Source organism: Miniopterus natalensis, chromosome 1, assembly GCF_054644295.1.
Source record: "Miniopterus natalensis isolate mMinNat1 chromosome 1, mMinNat1.hap1, whole genome shotgun sequence".
NCBI classification, from domain to species: domain Eukaryota; kingdom Metazoa; phylum Chordata; class Mammalia; order Chiroptera; family Miniopteridae; genus Miniopterus; species Miniopterus natalensis.
This window is the reverse complement of record NC_142081.1, coordinates 143,695,854-143,718,816: the sequence shown is the minus strand read 5'-3', so window position 1 is coordinate 143,718,816 and position 22,963 is coordinate 143,695,854. Positions and strand designations below refer to the sequence as shown.

Below are 22,963 nucleotides of genomic sequence, written 5' to 3'. Positions count from 1 at the left end.
ATTGGCATTTTGTCTATCTCAATTTGCCTTCTACCTAAATTCTTATTCCACAATTTTTCTTAGGCCAAGTCTGAACTCACCAAAGGAAGATATAGCAATAGTCTCTTCTTCCCTGCCAATCTCTTAGAGTGTGCACCATGCCTGCTTTCAAATCTGGTTATCAAAACTGGAATGACTCATTTTCCAGCAAGAAAAGCATCTATTTTGCTTCCTTCCTTTTATCTTCCTTTTCCTTTTCTCTTCTTTCCTCAGAAATCATCAGGATGTGCACAGGAAACGAAAAAAGAAGAGTCAGAGAGGATGCCACATTTTCAGGTTATTAGTAGAAAAGGAGAACTCAGGAAGAAAAGATTTGGAGTTTTATGACAGAATTTTACACCCAGTCCTTCCACAGTTTAGGTGTTGGAGGGTGGGGACTCCTGTGATTGATATTTCCATTGAATACCCCTCAATGCCCAGCAAGGTAGCAGCTCTGCGTATGGATAATGATAAATGCATTGATGACAAAACCTAGGCGTAGTAAGGCTAAATTCAGGACATGGTCTGGAGTGGGTTAAATGGTAACACCCTTTCCCTCCATGAAAAGATATGTGCACCTGAAACTTATGAATGTCACCTTCTTGGAAAAAGAGTCTTTGCAGATATAATTAAGGATCTTGAGAGGTGACTCTTCCAGATTAGGCTGGGCCCTAAATCCAATGGCACATATCTTTATGAGAAAACACACAGACAGAAGAGGCGGCACAGAGGAGAAGGCTGTATGAGGATGAAAGCAGAGATTAAAGCAAAGCATCTACAAATGAAGGAACACAGAGAAATGCTGGCCAGAAGTTATGAGGCATGATGCCACACAGATCTCCTCCAAAGAATCCTTAGTGAATAAAGTAATTTATTAATTAATTTGAAGGGCCCCCATTTTTTTTATAACATCAGAGCACTGAGTGAATGAGGATTTCAACCTTAAAAATTCTAGGAATGTGTATTCTACAGGCAGAATAAAAGAATAAAACAAGAGAAAGACACACAACATTTTTAATGTTAGTTTATTTGTTTATTAGACTCCACATATAAGTGAAATCATACAGTATTTGTCTTTCTCTGACTTTTAACAGTTCTTGTAATACTGGTTTGGTGGTAAGAAACTCATTTAGCTTTTTCTTGTCTGGGTTTCTCAACAGAAACATTTCAGGCCTAAAGAGATCGGCATGAAATACTCAAAGTGATGAAAAGCAAGGACCTACAACCAGGATTATTTTACCCAGCAAGGCTATCACTAAAAGAGAGCGAGAAATAGACACAACTTTAAGCAAATGGGGAAAAAAACTACAGAGAAATGTTTTCAGGACAATCTTCCTTTTGACCTACATTCCACCTTTCTGGGGAGGAAAGCAGCAAACCTCACTTACTCTTTTCTACTCCAAATCAAACCTGCACTTGACATAATGTACAAAGAGCCTTTATCTGATAGTCACTATTCGAGGACCCCATTACCCATATGTTTAAGAGGAAGATGAACTTCAGCTGTTCAACCTTCCTCTACCAGTAGACTGTTGTGTTCTTTTTCTGCCTCTCTGTCTTGGCTCCACTAGCTCTGAATGTTTATGTAGTGAAGGGTAGAAATGGAAAGGGTGCTAACCAGGAATCTGGACAGGCTCCTGGTTTCATAAAGCACAAATGGAAATGTATATAAACTCCTTATATCCAGTGGACTCCATGCTAACTAGGAAGCACCTTGAGGAATGAGAGCAATCTGGGGAAGAATGAGTTTCATAACAAAATATCTAAAATACTTAGTATAAAACTGGTGACTCCAATGACAAATGCAAAGGGCAGCAGTAAATGCCCTTATTTCATTATCCTGCTTTCCATGTGTTTCATTTTTCAAGAAATGTCTTTGTGGGCATAATTTTTTTAAAAATACTTGGAAGAAAGCCACTTTAACTGTGTTTAGAAGCCAAATGAATACAGTAGTCCCTAGAACTGAGATGCAGAGGGCATTGTACTGCATGAATCAAAGTAAAATTAAGAATCTTAAGTGACTCATAGGGTTGGCCACTCACTCTGTATAAGTGCTAATTTGAATGAAATATGGACCTGAATGACATTGTCCTCATCAGTCACTGAATGTATTAGTGTAGCATACTAATTATTTGAGTGTAATTTTCAATTGCTACACATTTTGCAAATGCATATTTACTTTTATTTTTGTTTGTATAAGGGGCAATCATATTATGAGATGAATGAGGTTTTGGTTTGGTAAAGGCATCTTTCATGCATATATTGCCTACAAAATAGATTCTCCTTATAAGAAGCCAAACTCTACCCCAGGAAATGTTCTTTGTGTGAAGTAGAAATGACCCTGCTCTTCAAATTTCTCTTTGTGGTTATTGTCTCATGAAATATAATTATTCACAATTTTTGTGTGAAAGTAGACTCCTTCTAGATATTGTGCTTCTTTATGTTGTGCTTAAGATGATTACAATAAAAAGGAAGAAAATGGATGTTCCTGATGTATTTCAAGACAAGAGTGGGCCTTAGATATCCACGGTTCCCACTTGCCATCTCCTTCTAGCTGGGAGGTCTCCCAAGAAGATATTCAGAGACTGAATCACCTGTAGTTGCTTCTTATTAAGAACTATGGATATGTCGAAAATGCATACATTATTTCTAATGAATGGCATCTGGTAATGCTGTTATGGTAGATCACTAGCTTTTCTAGTCAGGATATTTTCAATAAAAGTATAGATTTCCTCATATCATAGAGGCTAGAATATGAGCAATGCTTCTTATGAAGATACATGTAGACTAGAACTGGAAATCTGTCAGAAATTAGAGGAGTTCTAGGTCCTACTACTCTCTGTCTCTCATGAACAACTTAATCTTGCTCATGGGGTTTCCCCATGTCCCCATATACTCTCTCCATTCTTCTCTATCAACTCTATTTATTCATAATATTTTTTATTATGTCATAGGCATGGGGAGAAATCATGGATGTCTCAGACTCACTCTAGTAAGACCTTGCTGCTTTTATTCCCACAACTAATCACTTGTTTTTGTTTCTTTGGGTTTTCTAGTTCACGTGGCCCAGAAAGGAAATTTGATTGGCCTAGGTCAGCATTTTCTTCTTTTTAGTTTTTAAACAAGTTTTATAAGGAAATTCAAAACTAAATTAACTAATTTTAAGTATACAACTCAATACTTTTTAGTAAACTTATAAAGTTGTGCAACCATCACTGTAATCCAGTTTTAGGATATTTTATTAACTCAAGAAACTCCCTTGAGACTTTTTTGCAATCAATCCCATTTGACCTTCAGCTTGAAGCAAGCACTTGTCTGTTCTTTTTTCCTACAAAAATGTTCATTCTGGATATTTTATATAAATGGAATTACACAATATGTCATGTTTTTGGAAAGGCTTCTGTCACTGAGCTTAATGCTTTTGAGGTTCATTGACCTTTGTTGGCACCCAACCATTTGTGGCTATGGAGGAATAGAGTATCACATGTATCAGTATTTTGCTTTTTTAAATTGCTGAATAGTATCCCATCATATGGATAGCCCGTGTTTTGTAGCATTCCAAATCCATTCCAAATGGAAGATCCAATAGAATATTCCATTTCATCATTTGATGGCTATTTGGATTATTTCCAGTATTATGACTAATGTTACTATTAACATTCATTATCTCAATAACACCCTGTCTTGATTATTATAGCTTTAGAGTAAGTTTGGTAACTGGCTTGGGTAAGTCCTCCAAACTTTGTTCTTTTTGAAAGGTATTTTTCCTATTTCAGGTCCTTTCCATTTCTATATATGTTTTAGTATCAGCATATCAATTTCTAAAAAAAAAAAGAAAAAAACTTGCTGTGATTATGATAGGGACTGTACTGATATATTAATTATTTATCAACTTGGGGAGAACTGTTATCTTAAAATATTGAGTCTTCTAATCCATGAATATGTAATGCCTCTCCATTTAATTAAATTATTTAATTTCTCACAGAAATGTTTTGTAGTTTGGTGTACAAATCTTACACTAATATTGTTAAATTTATTCTTATATATTTTATCCTTTCTCATGCAATCATAAATGACATTATTTCCTTAATTTTATTTTTAAATCATCATTGCTAATATATAAAAATATCATTCATTTTTGTATATCTTATATCCTGTGCAATGAAACATCCTTTATTAATTCTAGCAGTTTTGGTGGATTCTTGGACTTTCTACATAGACAATGATGTAGTCTGCTAAGAAAAGATATTTTGTTTTCCTCTTTCTAGTCTGAATAAATTCATCTATCTGTCTGTCTCTCTCTTTATCACCTTATTGCACTATCTAGAATCTTTGATTATAATTTTGAACAGAAATGGTGAGAATGGACATCTTTGCTGTGTTCCATAACTTAAGAGAAAAACATTGCTTCTCAGTCTTCAGTACGATGTTTGCTATATGTTTTTCACTGATGTCCTTTATCAGTGTGAAGAAATATCATTTTATTTCTAGTTTATTGAGAGTTAGTGTGTGTTTAATTTTGCAACTATTTTTCTTTTCCTACCGATTCTATTAATATGGTGTATTATATTACTTGACTTTCATATGCTAAACCAACCTTGCATTCCTGATAAACCCCACTTATTCATATTTTATATCCTTTTTTATATGTTATTGAGTTTGGTTTGCTAATATTTTATTCAGAATATTTTCATCTATATATATGAGGGATTTGGTCTGTAGTTTTCTTAACTTGCTTTTTCTCATTATTCTTTTCTAGCTTTGGTATTAGGATAACACTGGCCTCAGATAATTACTTATGCACTATTCCCTCTTCTACTTCCTGAATTTGAAGAGAATTGCTATCATTTAAAAATATATATATTTTACAGAATTCACAAGTGAAGCCACCCTGCGTGGAGTTTTCTTCATGGAATGATTTTAAATTTCTAATGCAATATCTATAATTGTTTTAGGTCATTTCAGACATCTTATCTTTTTGAGTCAGTTTTAGCAATTTGTTTCTTTCTAAGAATTTTCCCATTTTATCAAACTTGTCTAATTTGTTGTCCAAGCTCACATTTTTGTACCAGATATCATAGATGACTTCCCACTATTGAATTGATCTTTGTTGGCACCCAACCATTTGTGGCTATAGAGGGATAGAGTATCACTGTACAAAGCAAAGTTGCCAAATGGTTGTCTCATTTGGTAGAGACTAGGAGGAAATATACAGGGGGTGTGATTCTTTGGTAGCAATGGTCTAGACAACAATGAGTCTAATTCTATTTAACACACTAGTTTAACATTTCAGCACAAAATCTTATACTTACTCTTGTGTTGGGAACTTTGTAATGTTGAAACAGCATTTGGAAGTGTAAGATTTGTCACTGTTGTACTTGGGGTGGTCAACACTTTCTTCGTTGAAACATTGGTTGTGGCTTCTAATTATGTAAAAAGAACCAACAGTCATCAGAGTTATAACCAATCACCAGGTAGTCTCTTCAGTATTCATATTAACATCCAGCTACAACTTAAAGATTAGTTACTGAAAGTCTTCTAATCAACATTTAGAATTTCAGCATTTTGATGTCTATCTTTTGGTGATCCAGTTAATTACATTAAAGAAACTAAGAGGCACATTAGACTCTCTTATATGCTTGCAATAGGTTATCTCATTTAATTATAATAGTAATACTATGAATTAATAATTGTGATAATAATTTTATATATAAGAATCAGAAAATTTAAATAATTCCCTCACAGTCACATAACTTATAGCAGAAGAGAGCCAGGATCTGTATCCAAGTATTTCTGGTGCAAAAGTTAACCACTTGACTACCCTAGAAAGGGGATGGTAAGGAAGTGGTGATAGTTCAAGATGGTATCATGGTTCCCATGCTGTCCGGGAAATCATTTTAAGGTAGGTGAAATAGCCAGGAGGAGCCTGGCCAGGCGTGGCTCGGTGGTTGAGTGTCGACCTGGGATCTGGGCAACTGGGGTTCAATTCCAGGTCAGGGCACATGCCTGGGTTGTGGGCTTGGTCCCCAGTCAGGAGCGTGAGGGAGGCAGCCGATCAATGACTCTCTCATCATTGATGTTTCTCTTTCTCTCTCTCTCTCCCTCTCCTTTCCTCTCTCTGAAATCAATAAAGATATATTTAAAAAACAAACAAACAGACAGCCAGGAGGAGAGGGATAACAGGAAGTAAATAGAATAAACTTTTAATTATACCTCATTTATTTTTTTAAAAAGAAAACCACAAAGATAAGCCAAGCTTTCAAAAATAACATTGGAATAAGTTTACTTGAAACAATCTATATTTGTATAATATTATAAAAACAAAATGATTGATGCCCTTCGTTTTTTCAAATTCCAGTATGGGGAACATTGTTTAGTGAAGAAAAGGCCAGCATTCAAGTTAGTCCAAGCTTAATGTTAGCCAGATAGGATGTTGGCCAAAGATGGGGGGAAGCAATTTAATAGATTTCTATCTCAAAGTCAGCTGAAACCCGGAATTGCTGGTGCCTTCCAGAAGTGTTAATCAATATCATGTAATGCAAATTCTTAGTGCAGTTGAGATACTTATGCTAGAGAAATTAATAGTTTCTCACATGTGGCTAAGTATGTCTTCAGACAAAAAGCCTCCAGGAATTGGCATGCAAACAAAAGTGAAATAAATTCAAATATAAGCTATAGCATTAACTCTGCACATGAGAAATAATAAGTGAAATTGGGTATAAACTTCAGAGGCATCTTGAAGGATTAATCTGAAAGGAAAATAACTGAGGGAGTAGAGAAAAGTCTTATCGTAGCAAAAAGGCAGAAATCAATGTCTGATAGCATGAATGTGGGAAGGTCACTCAAGGTACAGAAACTCAATATTAGAGGATGGAGGTACATGTGGGGATAAAGATTTTGATTCTCAAGAGAATTTTTTTTTAAATGCTTGGAAAATATCCGAACAGAAGATTCTCTTCAGAAATCTTTGGAGAAGAATTCTGTTGAGTTAAAATTGGAAAACATGAAAAAAACCACCCTGATGGCCTAAAGAATTTTGTAGTATGAAGAGAACTCAACAGTCTTGTTGATAGAAAGAGAATATACAGCTAAGAAAGATGTGGGGAGCTGCCAGATTAGAAAAATACAAACAAAATAGTAGAATAATGGAATAGCTGGGGATGCAACACCAAAGATTTTGCTTAGAGAATTGTGCATTTTTTTTTAAATTTTATTTTCAATCCTCACCAGAGGATATTTTTTCCATTGCTTTTCAGAGAGAGTAGAAGGGAAGGAGAAAGTGAGAGAGAGACATCAATGTGAGAGAGACACATCGACTGGTTGCCTCCTGCACATGCCCCACCTGGATCCAGGGATCGAGCCTACAACAGAGGTAGATGTCCTTGGCCAGAATCAAACCTGGAACCCTTCAGGGGCCAACGCTCTAACCACTAAGCAAAACAGGCTAGGGTGAGAATTGCCTATTGTTGATGTGGAATATACTTCACAAACAAGAGTAGAATTCAAGTTTACACTCAATTCAGAACAAGTTTCAATTACACAGTGCCAATTAGGCAATGGAAGGAATCTTGAGTGCTTTGAAGGTAATCGAAATATTTTTAAATATCCATGGTGGACCTAAAATGAATAGAATAAAAGATGTGGAGACAGACACTGCCAGAGCTGTAAATTCTCAGATTTTACTAGTGTACTGAAATGTTTCAAATCTTGTATTAACATCTTGATGGGAAAATTGTCCTAATTGCATTTTGGGTTCACCCATAGTAGATTCTGTGCTCCTGCCAAAACTGACTGCCTCCTCAGACTAAAAAAAACCCAATCTTAAATCTGTTCTGCAACATATATGGTTTGCTCTCTTTCAGTTTTTCTGTCTGACCATTCCCCCCCTCCCCCCCCAAATACCAGCATGTGTCTGCTTTGGTCTACAGGTTCTCATTGCACTTAACTCTAGTTAATAATATATGTATTAGGTTTGATGAACATTATTTTAGTTGAGAAATTTATATTGCAAAATCGATATATATTGGCTTTACTTTTAGGATTTGTGTTTTTGAAATTCATGACTTTTAAATTCTTAGAACTTTGTTTTAGGTGGAATGCATGAAAGACAAAATATAAGTAATTTTTAATCCATATTTGAATTGGAATAAGGAAAATCTAACACAAGAGATACTTGAGAGAGACACACCAATACTGGAGTGTAAGTACAGAGAAAAGACCTTGATTCCAACCATACCCTAGCCAACTATTGGCTAGGCTGAGCAGAAAGAGTGTGAGGGATAGAGGCTGTTTTATAATTGTCTTGAAAATACTAATTTGGGATTCATCTTGTATATTCTGGGACATTAAATTTGATGGAGAAAGTAGTAAGTGTGAACATTAATTACTTTAGAAATTTAAGGTGTGGGAATATTAGTACTATAGTGTGTTATTTGGTTTCAAAAAAATATGTTTTTATAGTCAAATTATTTGAAGCTGCATAGTTTTTATAGATTTTAAAATCAAATGAATGTCTTTGTGTTAGTATTACTAAGATTAAAAAAATGTTATTGTGCATTGCAAAACTCAAGGGGGTAGTATTTTCTAAAGTAATTTCCCAAGAACCTTCATTTTCAGGGATCACTTTATGTACTAGAATTCCATAGAAATTCTGTCCCCGTGATAACATGGGGAGTCTTGGATAAATTAGCTAAATTAATGTCCTGATTCATTTAACTGACTTTTGGAGAAATATTAAAGAGTCACTCATAGAAAGATTGTGAGGAGCATAAATGTTTATACCACTGGTCCTAGGGAGATCTATCAAAGCTGACGTGGAAAAGAAGCTTCTTAACGTTTTGCTTAGATTCTCCTAATCTCCTCCCTTGAAGTGAAAAGCAATACCTTAGACTGTAGATAAGTTTAAACGCTAAGCCCAAGAGAAAAAAGCAAAACACTCATAAAAGAGATGTGAAGGAGGGTAGCAAACACCTGAACAATTCAAGAACTTAAGATCTCATCTCCTTCAGTCTTTCTCTCCTAAGGAACCAGTCTATAAGAGAGTTTCAAAGATTCTGAAGGAAACGAAATGGTGGTGGTAAAAAAATATAGGTAAAATAAAACTACAGCTTTCAGCAGGAGACAAGAAGAGGGAGAGTTTTATTTTAATGTGAATTTTATATTTCTTTCTCTTTTTCATATTATTTAGATGGTGAGTTAAGGTAGGTGTTAATGGCCCTTTGGAATTGTATGTTTACCACTGTCCTCCTTCTTGCAAGACCAGTTAAAACCTGAGTAGTACCCCAAGGACAGTGAGCCAGAACAGACCACTGAAGAGCTCCCTGCCACTTAGGCAAATAGGGTGTTTAGGTGTCTCCAGATCTATCCATTATCTACCCCAGTTTACCAAGGTAAGTTTATATAGGACTTTGGGACTGATCTTAGGCCAGGAATAAAGTTGTACTTAGTGATGCTCTTTGCATACGTACCCCAGAAATCAGACGGATTGGGGTAGTTTGGTGACTTCAGAGGAATCCAGTAATTTGGTATTCTTTTTCAATCTCTCTGCTCTTCCTTAGAGACTTTACTAACAAGTAGATGTTTACTTTCTACTTCCTTAAAATCTATTTTAACAGTGTTTATTGGAGCTAGAGAAAATATTGGTAGGGGCTTCACCTTTATTGTCTCCTATCTAGTGATTCTATTTACCTACAAGGTTTTACATATCAGTGAATAATTAGCAGTGATGCTTATGGGGACCTTAAAAGCTTCTGAAACATTTGAGTTGTCCTTTTGAAAACTGTGGTTCACAACAATTATGCAATGGGGTCAGGTCAGGTGGTGGGTGAAAATGGGCTGCTTTGTTTGTTTCCTGATTATAGCTTATACTTTTTTAAAACTATGAATGGAATTTAAGTAAACATAATATCCCATTTCAGGAACTTTTATCTGTGCTGCTGTAGCCCTAAGGGCTCAGTGGCGAAGCTTCATGGATCACCTTTAGTGGTAAGATTGAGAAATAGGTAGAAGTCCACCCTACCTTGCCCTACACCACCACAACACTGTTTAAAATTGAGCAATTCAACTTCTACTTGTTTCATATATTGGCATTTTGTACTTGCCAATAAGATTTTCTTTGAATATGTTTCAGCCAAGTAAAAAAAATTTTGACAACAGTAGCCTTACTCAATAATGAGGCTCCAAAATGGTAACCTTGCCTATCCACACTAAAAGCAAGATGAAGAACATCAGAAAAGCAGGCAGAAATAAGATTTACTGTCACTGTGAAATTCATGTGCGACTAATATTTCTACACTATGCTCAAGAACATGAAATTTCACCTGGACTTCTTTTGTAAACACAATTCTAACTAGTTGTTGTTCTTGTTGTGTGTGTTAAGTTGCTCCCACTTAAAGGAGTAACTTAAAAGAAATAACCATCCATAGCAGGCTGACAATATGACCAAAGGGATAGCCTGGGAGCAGGGGAAAAACAAGAACCTGTATCAAAACCAGAAAAAACACACCCACAATTACAGAATTTGGTGACCACTTTGTGGTGGGAGAAAAAAATGCTATGTGAGCCTTATTAATACCTGGAGAGATCACTATCTAATAGTTAAGACAATTGAGATTGAACTGAGATTAAAATAATATCAATTCAGTAAGAAATATGTAGTTATGAATTTGTTAAATAATAAATAAAAATTTGAAGTTAAAGGACAGATTTCAAATTCAAAATTGTTATAAAATTTGTGTGTTTTAAAAATGAAGTCATTTAGCCTTTCTGAAACTCAGTTTTCCTATCTTTAAATAATAATATTTAAATGAAAACATTAAAACAATCTAAAAATGTTTTAGATAGTGACCTCATATTACTAAAATAATGAATGAAAGAAAGACATTATTACCATCTTAATAGAAATAAAAAGGGTTATAAGGCAATACTATGAACAATTGAGTGCCAACAAATTAGATAATCTAGAGGAAATGAACAAATTCTTAAGAAATCACCAACTAGCAAACTGAGTCAAGAAAAAATAGAAAAATCTGAATAGACCTATCACAAACAAAGAGGTTGAGATAGTAATCGAAAATTTTCCATAAAGAAAAGCCAGACCAGATAGCTTTACTGATAAATTTTGACATATGTTTAAAGAATAATTCTTCATAAACTCTTTCAAAAACTGATACAGAAGGGAACACTTCCCAACTCATTTCATGAGACTAGTACTAGCCTCATGCCAAAATCAGACAAAAACATCACAAGAAAAGAAAACCATAAATCTGTATCTTATAAGTGTAGATACAAAAATTCTTTACAAAATAATACAAATCATACCCAGAAACATATAAAAATATTTATATGCAATAACCAAGTGGGATTCACCCAGGAATGTAAGTTTACTGAGCATAAAGAAATCAACTTCATATGCCATATTAATAAAATAAGAGATAAAAAACACATAATAATCTCAGTATAGTAAGATAATGCATATGACAAAAATCCAACAGCCTTGCATGATAAAAAACACTCAACATACTAGTAATAGAAGAGGATTTCCTTAACCTGATAAAGGGCATCTGTGAAAAACCCAAATAACATCATATTAATGATTAAAGACTGAAAGCATTCCCTTATAATTAGGAACAAAACAAAGATATCCCCTCTCACCACTTCCATTCAGTGTTGTATTGAAGGTTCTAGCCAGGGCAGATAAGCAAGAAAATAAAATAAAAGGCATCCAGGTTAGAAAAGAAGTAGGATGGCTGGGTCAAGAAGTAAAATTGTCTCTATTTGCAGATGAATCTTGGATATAGCAAATCCTAAGGACACACACACACACACACACACACACACACTCACACACACAAATTAGAGCCAATGAATGAGTTCAGTAAGATGGCAGGATATAATATTATTCGAAAAAAAAAATTGTATTTCTATATAGTAAGATTGAACAGCTCAAAATAAAATTAATAAAATGATTCCATTTATAACAGCATCACAATGAATAAAATATTAGGAATACATTGAACAAAAGAAGAGCAAATATTCTAGACTGAAAACTATAAACATTATGAAAAGAAACTTAAAAAGACCTAAATAAATGGAAAGGCATCTCACATTCATGGATTGGAACAATTAAGACTGTTAAAATGGCAATGTTTCCTAAATTGATGTTCCTGAACAGATTCAATGCAATCCTTATCACAATCTCAACTGACTTCTTGCAGAAATTGACAAACTGATCCTAAAATTTATATGAAAATTCAAGTTACTCAAAATAGCCAAAACAATCTTGAAAAAGAAGAAAAATGTTGAAGCACTCACATTTTCTGATTTCAAAACAATGCAAAACTATAGTAATCAGGAGTGATGATTCTGGATAAGGGTAGACATATAGATAAATGGAGACTTGAAAGTCTAGAAAATACTCATGCATTTATAGCCAATTGATTTTTATCAAGAGTGCCGGGATAATTCAAATCAGGAAAGAAGTCTTTTCAACAAATGGTGTTAGGACAACTGGATAATTACATGCAGAAGAAGGAAGCTGGATACCTACCCTACACCATATACAAAATCAGACTTAAATATAAGAGCTAAAACTATAAAATTCTTAAAAGAATATATTTGTGTAAATCTTGTAACCTGAGTTGAACAATGGTTTCTTAGATTTGAACCCACTCTACAAGTGACTAAAAAATACTAGAATGTCAGCCCAAAATATGCCTCTTTGACATAAAAATTTTAAATTAAGGAGCAGCAAATGCAGAAAAAGCTTCCCCTTTCTGCCTAAAGGCGGGATGTAAATTCTCCTTTTACTGGAGACAGACTCTTATCAGGCCAGAAAGGCGCCAGAGGAATTTGCAAACAAAACTTAGTCCATTAGTTTCCTTTCATATATTTATCTATTTGTCTTCCCTCAGCTTGCCCCGGCTGGGAGGCTGGACAGTTTTCCTTTGTCCTGTCATTCTTTTTTTTTTTTTTAACAAATTCATTGGGTTTGTTGTTGTTGTTGTTGTTGAAGACTATACTAGCTGAATTCTAAGCCACTGCTTTGAGTAACTTTGTTTTAGATATAGCACATAATGTGCACTGCCTGTGTTAATAAACTTTTTTTCTTTGGTTTGTATGTCTTTTTGCCACAGGTCCCAGCTGGAAACCTATGATAGGTAAAGTTTTGCTTCCTCTACATGATCAGAGGAAATACAGATACATTTTACTCATCAAAATTAGAGATTTTAGTCCTTCAAAGGATACCATCAAGAAAATGAAAGGGCTACCTACAGAATGGAAGAAAATATTTGCAAGTTATCTATCCAATGAGGATTTAGCCTAAAATGTATAAAAAACTTTTACAACTCAACAAGACAAATAACTCAATTTAAAAAAGGGGGACAAGGACTTAAATAGACACTTCTCCAAAGAAGATACACAATGGCGAAAAAGTTCATGAAAAGATGCTCAATGTCATTAGTCATCAGGAAAATGTAAATGAAAACCACAATGAGATACCACTTCATGCCCCCTGGAATGACTATGATGAAAAAGACAGACAACAAGTACTGGTTAGAAGATGGAGAATTTGTACCCACATACATTTCTGGTGGGAATGTAATACAATGCAGCTGTTTTGGAAATTAGTCCTCAAAGAATTAAATATAGAGTTACCATGTGCCTCAGCACTTAGAGGTATATACCCAAGAGAAATGAAAACACACAGTCACACAAAAACTTGTACACATATGTCCTTAGCAGCATTAGTTGTAATAGCCAAAATGTAGAAACAACCCAAATGTCCATCAACTAATAAATAGATCATCAAAATACAGTGATCCATATAATGATATATTCAGTCATAGAAAAGAATGATCTACAGAAACATGCTACAACATGGATGAACCTAAGAGCATTACTCTAAGTGAAAGAAACCAGACACAAAAGGTCGTAGATCGTATGATTCTATTTTTATGAAATTTATAGAACAGGCAAATCTACAGAGACAGAAAGTGGTTGCCAGGGGCTGGGAGAAGTGGGAATAGCGAATGATTAGCAACAGATACAGGGGGCAATGAAAATATTCTGAAATCAGAGCATGGTGATGGTTACATATTCTCATGAATATACTAAAAACCACTGAATTGTGTATTTTAAAAGGGTGCGCAGTATGGTATATGATATTATACCATTATGGCATGCAAATTATATATAGAAAAGAAAAATGGAGGCAAAACGTTATTACTCACCTTCACTTTTAACTGTAGTGCTTAATGAAAGAAGTGTTGGTAGCGGAGATGTTTGTGAGGATTGGTTGTTGATTGTTCCTAATTTGATAAGATAGATGACATTATTATTAATCACTATTTCATCTCACCTGCCAAGGAATAAATAAAAGTAAGTCAAATCTGGAGGTGGGCTGTAATCCCTCTATAGAGGTACTCGGTAAACCTTTGCCTGTCTTTAAGTTGTCCATTTTGCAGCTCCTTTTGTCCAAAATGCAGAATGTAAGTCCTGAACACTTGGGTGACAGGATGAAAACACACCCATATACACACATATCCTATTTGTGTGCTCACACACACACATTTTGTATGATAGGACCAAAAAACAATTTTTTACTAGTTTGTTACTTAGGGATTTTTAAATGTACAAAAATATTATTGTGAAACAAATGATTTAAAATCATATCTACAATTTTGTAATGAGAAGAACCAGGAAAATTGTTCTTGGAACATCTGAAATCTCTTTTCCATAAATATAACATATAGCTAAAACAATCAAGAGGCACTGGGACATTTGGCAATTTTTCTCCCTGTTAACCTAACTAAAATGAAATTTATACAGATTTTTTTATAAAAAAAATAAATTCATTAAATAAAATCATTATATTTTTCCCAATGGGAAAAATGACCTGGTCAACATGACGTAGGAATAACATGCCTTTTTTTTGGTCAGAATCACATTTCATTTTGTTGGTTTACTTATGACATTTAGACTTCCAAATAAACATAAATTAAAAAGAAACTTGCTGCCCTAGCCAGTTTCCCCAGTGGTTAGAGCATTGGCCCATGGACTGAAGGATCTCAGGTTTGATTGTAGCCAAGGGCACATGCCTCAGTTGCAGGTTCGATCCCTGGCCCTGGCTGGGGCAGGAGGGAGGCAACCAATTGATATGTCTCTCTCACATCAGTGTCTCTCTCTCTCTTCCTTCCACTCTCTCTGAAAAAGCAATGGAAAAAATATCCTCAGGTGAGGATTAAAAGAAAAAAAAAAAAGGAAACTTGCAGACTCCTATAATTAATTAATTTGCTTATTTATGAAACATTCATTGAGTCCTCACTCTCTACAAGGCCCATTCTTAAACTCTAAAGGGAAGCATCTAACTTCCAGTCATCTTTTTAATCTGAATAATATTAAGAATAATTCCTGACATACAGTCCTCATGTAGTGAATATTGTTTCAGATAAGGTGGCCTTCAAACCAGACAGGGGACCAACAAAGGGACAAAGCTCTGCTTTTAGTGAACACAACTTACCAGTTAGATACCCATAATAGTCAGCATTTCTTTCTTTCTTAAAACACATTAGAATGTCCTTTTGTGATTAGGACACATCCATTTTTACTATATGATGTATATAAAATCTGTATTGGGGGGAGGGGCTATTTGAGTTTGCAAAGTTTACTTAATGCTTTAAAATCCTACTCTGGAGGAGGTTTTCAAGGGTAAGCTGGCTGGAGCTATACAATTGCAGGGGGAAGGGTGGAGGTGGAAGAGGGAGTAGAGGGGATGGAATAAATAAAATAAAATAATAAAATAGAATAAATAAAATAAAAATAAAATAAAATATACTAAGGAGCCACAAGAAGAAGATAAAACCTTTGGATAATTGTTGAGGACAAACACCTCTAAGCAGGTGGTGAAGGCTTTGTCTACTGCTCACTCTTCTGTCCTCACTGCTTAGTAAGGGAAATAGGTTATTACAGTAATGGACAATAGCTGTAACAGGCAGATTTTGTGAATTAAAATGAGTGCACTGAGGCACTTAAGGCTTTCTAAAAGTTTTATTTTTTTAAATTGTTTATTCATATGTGGTTATATTTTAGAAGAAGAAACCAACAAAGGAAACATTATTCCTAAAAGCTAGGCTTAAGATTGTATGTTGCCCACTCACATGATGCCAACATATTAAAGTGAAGGTGTAACGCTATAAATAAAGTGTCCCCTCTAGCCAGACATGGTGCCTTTGTTTTCACTTCAGCCCTACTCTTGATACTCTTGGTACCAATAACAGGCTGAATTGGATTTTTACAAACACCTTGACATTATGATTTACTGGCATATGTCTTGCATATTGCTTGAAAATTCAAGACGTAGATATGATTACAGAAAATAATTACACATATAATGATAATAATATAAATAGAGAAAATGTCAGTTTCTGAAGCCCTTGACCATTTTCTTTTATACATTATCTTGATTTCATGGTTGTTAGAGAGAAGAGAGATGTAATGAAGTTGAACTTTGGCCCAAATAGGTATCTTATTTTTCAGTTCAGTTTCAGCCTTGATCTTTGGGAAACAGAAGATCTAAATGGCTGCACATTTCTGAATGATGACCTTGTGATCATGTTGATGATCATCATATTTAATCAGTAAATAGGATATAAATCTATAACATAAATAAGATATAATTTATTTTAAATTTATTGTTAATATATAAATGTTTTCTTTCAAATGTTGATAAGGATTCTACATATAACTTACAGAACTGTTCTGTGTGCTAAACATGTTAAAATTCTGAAGTGTAAATGCACCCTCATAATTGTAAAATAAAATATTGCAGAAACTAATGAGGATTTTTATTTCTGTTAATTTTATGTGCAAAACAATGATTAAGTACTTTAAAGTGGTAAATAAAAGAAATAGACTGAAGTTAATATGAACATTAAGAGAGTACTAAAGCTATATATCTTTAGGAATATAATATCATTTTGAGTCAACAGATGTTTATAAAAGATTAAATCAGAGGAGAATTCTATTCTTTGTAAAATTGTTTAGTAAACTATCATTCATCACACTTTCCAAAATAACCTTTTATAACCATATTTAATTCCACTCAGGACACAAGGGTTTCAAGAAAATGTCAACTTGTAAACATTTCGTATCTTGTGAGAATAAACTAAAAGCAAAATGTCAACTTTACCACTTAGGAATTCAGTGAAAAGGAAAAACCAAGAGATCTTGTGCAAAGATATCTTAGGTAATTCATCTTTGATTCAAACTTAACAAGGGATATAAAAACAATAAATAAAGTTAAAAAGGATATGGGGAAAAAGAGGTACCCAAACCTATTTTTCCCCATTAATAATACAAGAAAATTTACAAAAATGCCTCCTAAAAGTCTTCTTTATAGATTCATGTTAGTCTCTAGAGAGAAAGTGCATCTTAAACATCACCGCAGCTGGTACTCCTGGTTCCTCTACTGACCTCAGTTGGAATTGAACCTCTACTTAATATCAATATTACTGAAATGTTTAATATCAGTGCTGAGAAATTTTTATTCCTGCATTGTAATTCAGTTCATTAAAAAAAAGTGACTATTAAATGTTTGAAAAATCAAGATGGAAATAATTACACTTAAAGAATGAAATTTCAGGTTTATTTTCCTATCTTTAAAGTTCATTTTATGATGATAATATTCAGTGTCTGCCAAATGTTGGAAAGAGATGAAGTCCTAGCTCTCTCATTGGTTAAATCTGAGAGCAAGTCCTCCTCTGCCTTGGCTATAAGAATTCTCATCTTACTTGTACATTTTCCATTTTTCTGATGATAACATTTCTGGCATTTTCTAGAGAAAGAAAATTTTCATGCTTTAGAATACACATAAGTACTATTAAATGAAGTGTCTTGAGCCCAGCTGGGCATGGCTCAGCGGTTGAGCGTCAACCTAGGATCCTGGTGATCTGGGTTTGATTCCCGGTCAGGGCACATGCCCGGGTTGCGGGCTGCAGCTGATCAATGACTCTCTCATCATTGATGTTTCTATCTATCTCTCTCCTTCTCCTTCCCTCTCCCTGAAATCAATAAAGACATATTTAAAAATAATAATAATAAAAAATAAATGAAGTGTCTTTAGACCTTTAAACAAGAAAATCCGACTGGGAAACTATACAATGAAAATAAAGAAGCTTCTCCATGGCATGCTTTCTGTTGTAGTTGTCATTGTTAAGCACTTTTATTGCTAAAATGACCATGTTGACCATGGTGGCTAAAATGACCATGTTGACCATGAGGAAGGGGGAATATGGAATCATTTCACTATAGATATACATTTTGTGATATTATTGTGAAATAGATAGTTATTTTGGAGGATGGGACATTGTATAAAACTCCCCAGTATGTAAATCCCCTCACAGGTCTAAAGTTACGAAAACATTTAAGTCCTGTCCAGGTAGCTCAGTTGGTTGGAACATCATCCTGATATGTCAAGCTTGTGGGTTCCATTCCCGGTCAGGGTATATATAAGAATCAACCAATGAACGCACAACTAAGTGGAAAAACAAAACAGTGTAACTCAACCTCTTCTCTTTCTCTCTCTAAAAAAATCATAGAAATGAAAACATCTATACTGATACACTGCTGAGAATATGAGAATTCAAGACAAACTTCCCATCATTTTCATTATTTGTGTATTAATTTTGTTGCCTTTAGGATCAGGGGCAATCTCTAGTATATGTGGTTCAACTTGCTTACACCCTAATACACAAATGGTGATGAGATAGGCCAGACAAAAAGGAGTTCCTCTCTCTGTCTTCCTTCTCCACTGTGGTTCTCTCTTTTTCCTATAGGCATCGTGGCCCCCCAGCTGCCTGATGGCTCCACCTGTCATGACCACCCTGCCAGACTTTCTGTTTCTCACCCTGCATCAGAGCATATCACGGCCATCAGAGCCTGCCTGCCTCTCCCTCTTCACCTGCCTTCCACCATCACTCTCTCAGCCTCTTCCCTGAGAGACCCCAAAAATTGAGTCATTTCTTTTCCCTAACCCCTCTTCACTGCTATCCTCATGGTTCCTAGATTTTAATCCTTAAAATCCCTCTAAACAAATATTAGATGATTCTAAGAAATTATTATTAATTTGAGGGATTTCATAATGACATTGTAGCTTTGCAAAAAATTCTCTATATTTTTGAGATGTGTATTTAGTGTGTAGAGAGAAAATGGTATAAAGTCTGGATTCCCTTCAAAATACTTTACAACCAAATAAAAAGAGAGAAGAGAAAGAAAAAGAGAGAAGAAGGGAGGGAAGGAGGAACAGAGGGAGAGGAAATGTAGGCAGGAGAAGGAAGGAGAAAAATGAGGCAAATCTAAAGTCTTGATAATCATTGACTCTGGGAGATGAGCATATGGTTATTAATTACAGTACTCTACCTTTGGGTTCATAGGAACATTTTTATAATAAAAATAACAAAAACAAAAGCTTCTCTAGCCTAGTACAGTTTTTATAATTAAATGTGAATAATTTAAAATTCTTTAGGAGAACTTCTGAAGAACACAGACTAGAGTTTAATTTTTGTTAACTGGGTACTATGAAGCAGTAAATGTACCATGGAAAAGAATGAGGAGCGTGTGTGTGCGCGCATGTGTGTGTGTGTGTGTGTGTACATACAATCTCAAGTGTTCTATGCACTTGCTTCAGAGAAAGGGGCTTCATTGTCCCTTTACAGGAGCCCCTGACTCTAAAGTCACTAAAAATGTCTCTCAGTTATGCTTTATCTGAGTAGGTTTAGAGTGTCCCTTCCAGTCAGAAATGTAAGATGCATTCCTGGTATCACAAATGACAATTCTGTCTGAATTCCTTCATTGAACCATCCCCCACCCCTGGCTTTTCACCATCAGTTAACATAGTGGTTAGGATATGTGTTATTATTTGGACAGTGTACTCACTATCAATCGTTGTAGGCAAGGTTAGGGATCTTTCTATCCAAAAAGTGTTAAGTCCCAAGTAGTTAACATTAAAAACTATGAAACTTCAACCCTTTGGGTCTGCATGTCAAGTCAGCACTTATTTTGAAAAGGGTGGCATTATTGATTGCAAAAATAATATGCTCTTACCAAATTAGTGTTATTTTATGTCAAGCTCTCAGCTGGGGGGGGGGGGGGGGGGAGAGCACTTAAACCCTGGAAAAAGAATTGAGACCATTTTTAAAAGCCAAATAAAAATATAGTGTGCAGGAGTTGGCTGGAGGCCTCATAGGCCCTGGCTTTCTGATTATATCATTTGGAGTTCCTCTCGGTTGAAAATGAAGGTTGTGCCATATTCTGGAAATAAAATACCATGTGTTGCCCTCATTGTGTAATGCTTTCTCCTGGTTTGGTAGGGCAGTTCTTGAAGTTTAAGGTTTCACTTTAAAATTAAACATTTCAGAAATAGTGGACTATATTTATAATACCCTTTTTCTCTGAGAATCACTACCCCATCCAGGCCCAGTGAAATAGCCCTCATCAGTCCTCAGCATGTGTTTGAGCTTGGTATCGGAATGAAAGGTGAATGAAGAACAGAGAGGTAATGAAGATCGCTACGGGAATTTCAGTCATCAATTCATCAGGAGGTACTGTGAACTTAGCATTCTAAGCAGGTTTTCTGCCCACAGGTGATCAACAAAATTTTTTATTTTTTCTCTCTGTTGATAATTGGGCCTGAACTATCTGCCTCATTTCATGTGTGTTGCAGGATAGACAATTTAGTATTCACTGGATTGATAATCTCTTGAAGTTTTTAATTCAATGATCTCAATGGCTCATTTTACTTTCATGGATGGTAAGGTAATCCCCTTTATACCTAGATCCATGAAACCTGATACAGTTTTCACTTAGTCCAATAACAATAATGATGACATTATTGCTACTGAAACCTACAAATTAAAGCTATAATCAACCCAATATAACTAGCAAAATCAGCTTGTTATTAATGTAGTTTCACCTTGTCAACTGTGCTGCTTAAGTGGAGAACTGGAATATTTAGAAAGGTATTTTTCTGATTTAGGAAATGGCAATTTTTTTTCTTCTCTAAAAATAAACTGTGTGTATGTAATTTTCACAATAGGATAATTCTCAAACAGGAAGTAATCTAAGGGACATTACCAAAGAAGCCCACTAAGATCTCAGGGTTCTGTATTCAATTCAAATAGCATGAGTTTCAAAATAGTTAAATAGCACAGAACTTCATAACAATAGATATAAGGTCCCAATTACTTATTTTCCTGTGATTAAATTACATAGGAGCTACTAATTTTATTTGTTAGAGTTAGAGTAAATTTCACTAAGTATTTATCCTACCTTTGGGAGATGTTCCAACTGTTGATTTTTCAAAAAAATTTAGTGATTTCACTGTTGCTGATAGTGTTGGTACAGTTGTTTTTGCTGCAGAAATTGTTGATGAATTTAATACAGGAGTGGTAGCAGTTCCAGCATCTGAAAAAAGTAAATTGTGTTAAAGTGGTTGCATTGAAATTTACATTTATTTTGCCAATCAACAGACTATTTTATTTAAATAAATGAACTGTATGTATATTGCTGGTAAGGCATCCAGTAGGGCATGAATTTGAAATTAATTTTCTAATTGTTATGAATTCAGCCTAGGGCTTAATATTAATTCAGAACTCCATATGCTTCTCACCAATGGCATTTTCAATATGGCTGGCAGGAGTAGCCTGTGGGTCTAAGACAAAATAATATATGACAAAACTAGTGAAGAACAAGTGTGTCAATTTAAAACTTAACTATATTTTTAAGTCAACTAAACTAATGTCAGATGAAATGATTAAATAGACACTCTGGGCAGTGGATATTTTACTAAATATTTTCAATATTGCAACATGTGTAAATTTTTGACCACTGAGCCACCACAAATCTGCATTTTCAAATGGTTTACTTTTCTAAATTGTAACAAGCAAGAGCATAGAAATGAAGGCAATTGTGATCTATGATCTATATTATATATTTACTTTTTAAAAATTATTGTTCAAAATATTACAGATATCCTCTTTTCTCCCCATTGACCCCTTTCACTGCCCCCCGCCCCACCTCAGTCCCTCACCACACCATTGTCTGTGTCCTTGTGTTATGAATATATGCATATAAATTCTTTGGTTAATCTCTCCCCACCCCCACCTTCCCTCTGAGATCTGTCAGTCTGATCCATGCTTCCATGTCATTGAATCATTTCTGTTCATCAGTTTATTAAGCTCTTTAGATTCCACATATCAGTGAGATCATGTGAGGTTTGTCTTTCTCTGTCTGGCTTATTTCGCTTAGCATAATATTCTCCAGGTCCTTCCTTACTGTCCCAAAGGTATGAGATCCTTCTTCTTTATAGCTGCATAGTATTCCATGGTGTAAATGTCCCACAGCTTTTTTATCCACTCATCTACTAATGGGCACTTGGGCTGTTTCTAGATCTTAGCTATTGTAAATTGTGCCACTATTAACATAGGGGTGCCTATATTCTTTCTAAGTAGTGTTTCAGGATTCTTAGGATATATTCCTAGACATGGGAATTTACTTTTAATAATTCTATTTTTGGCAAAAAAGTCAATATTTAATAATAATTCTTAAATATTCCATTGAAATATTATTAATTTTTCAAAGTGAAGTAGGAGTTGATTCTCAGTGATTTATAAAAGATTTATTTCATGTAATATTATAATTTATTAGCACTTATATAAGCTTCTTAATCCTCTATTTTGTTGCTCTTGTCTCAGTACACTCATTGTTAGGTTGAAGATCAAAAAACAACACACAAATGTCTACAAAGGATTTGGAAAAAGTACTCATATCCACAGAAGGCATTATTTTTATGTTGTTACTTTGTATGTATAGTCAATAACGTATAGTGTAGCATTTAGTTAAAAGGATAGATTTGAATAACAAAGACATTTTCAAATCCCAACTGTCTATA

At 34.6% G+C, this 22,963-nt stretch overlaps 1 protein-coding gene across 2 annotated transcripts in view; it reads right to left on the bottom strand.

Moving 5' to 3' along the window:
• The window catches only part of EMCN (endomucin), a 103,403-nt gene that overhangs the window by 43,647 nt on the left and 36,793 nt on the right, over window positions 1-22,963 (bottom strand). For both annotated transcript variants that reach the window (XM_016223644.2, XM_016223643.2), the window contains exons 2-4: window positions 21,343-21,477; window positions 14,250-14,327; window positions 5,331-5,441 (exon numbers count right to left, since the gene is read on the bottom strand). In XM_016223644.2, the coding sequence (XP_016079130.1) occupies window positions 5,331-5,441; window positions 14,250-14,327; window positions 21,343-21,477 (324 nt within the window). The remainder of the gene's footprint in view (window positions 1-5,330; window positions 5,442-14,249; window positions 14,328-21,342; window positions 21,478-22,963) is intronic.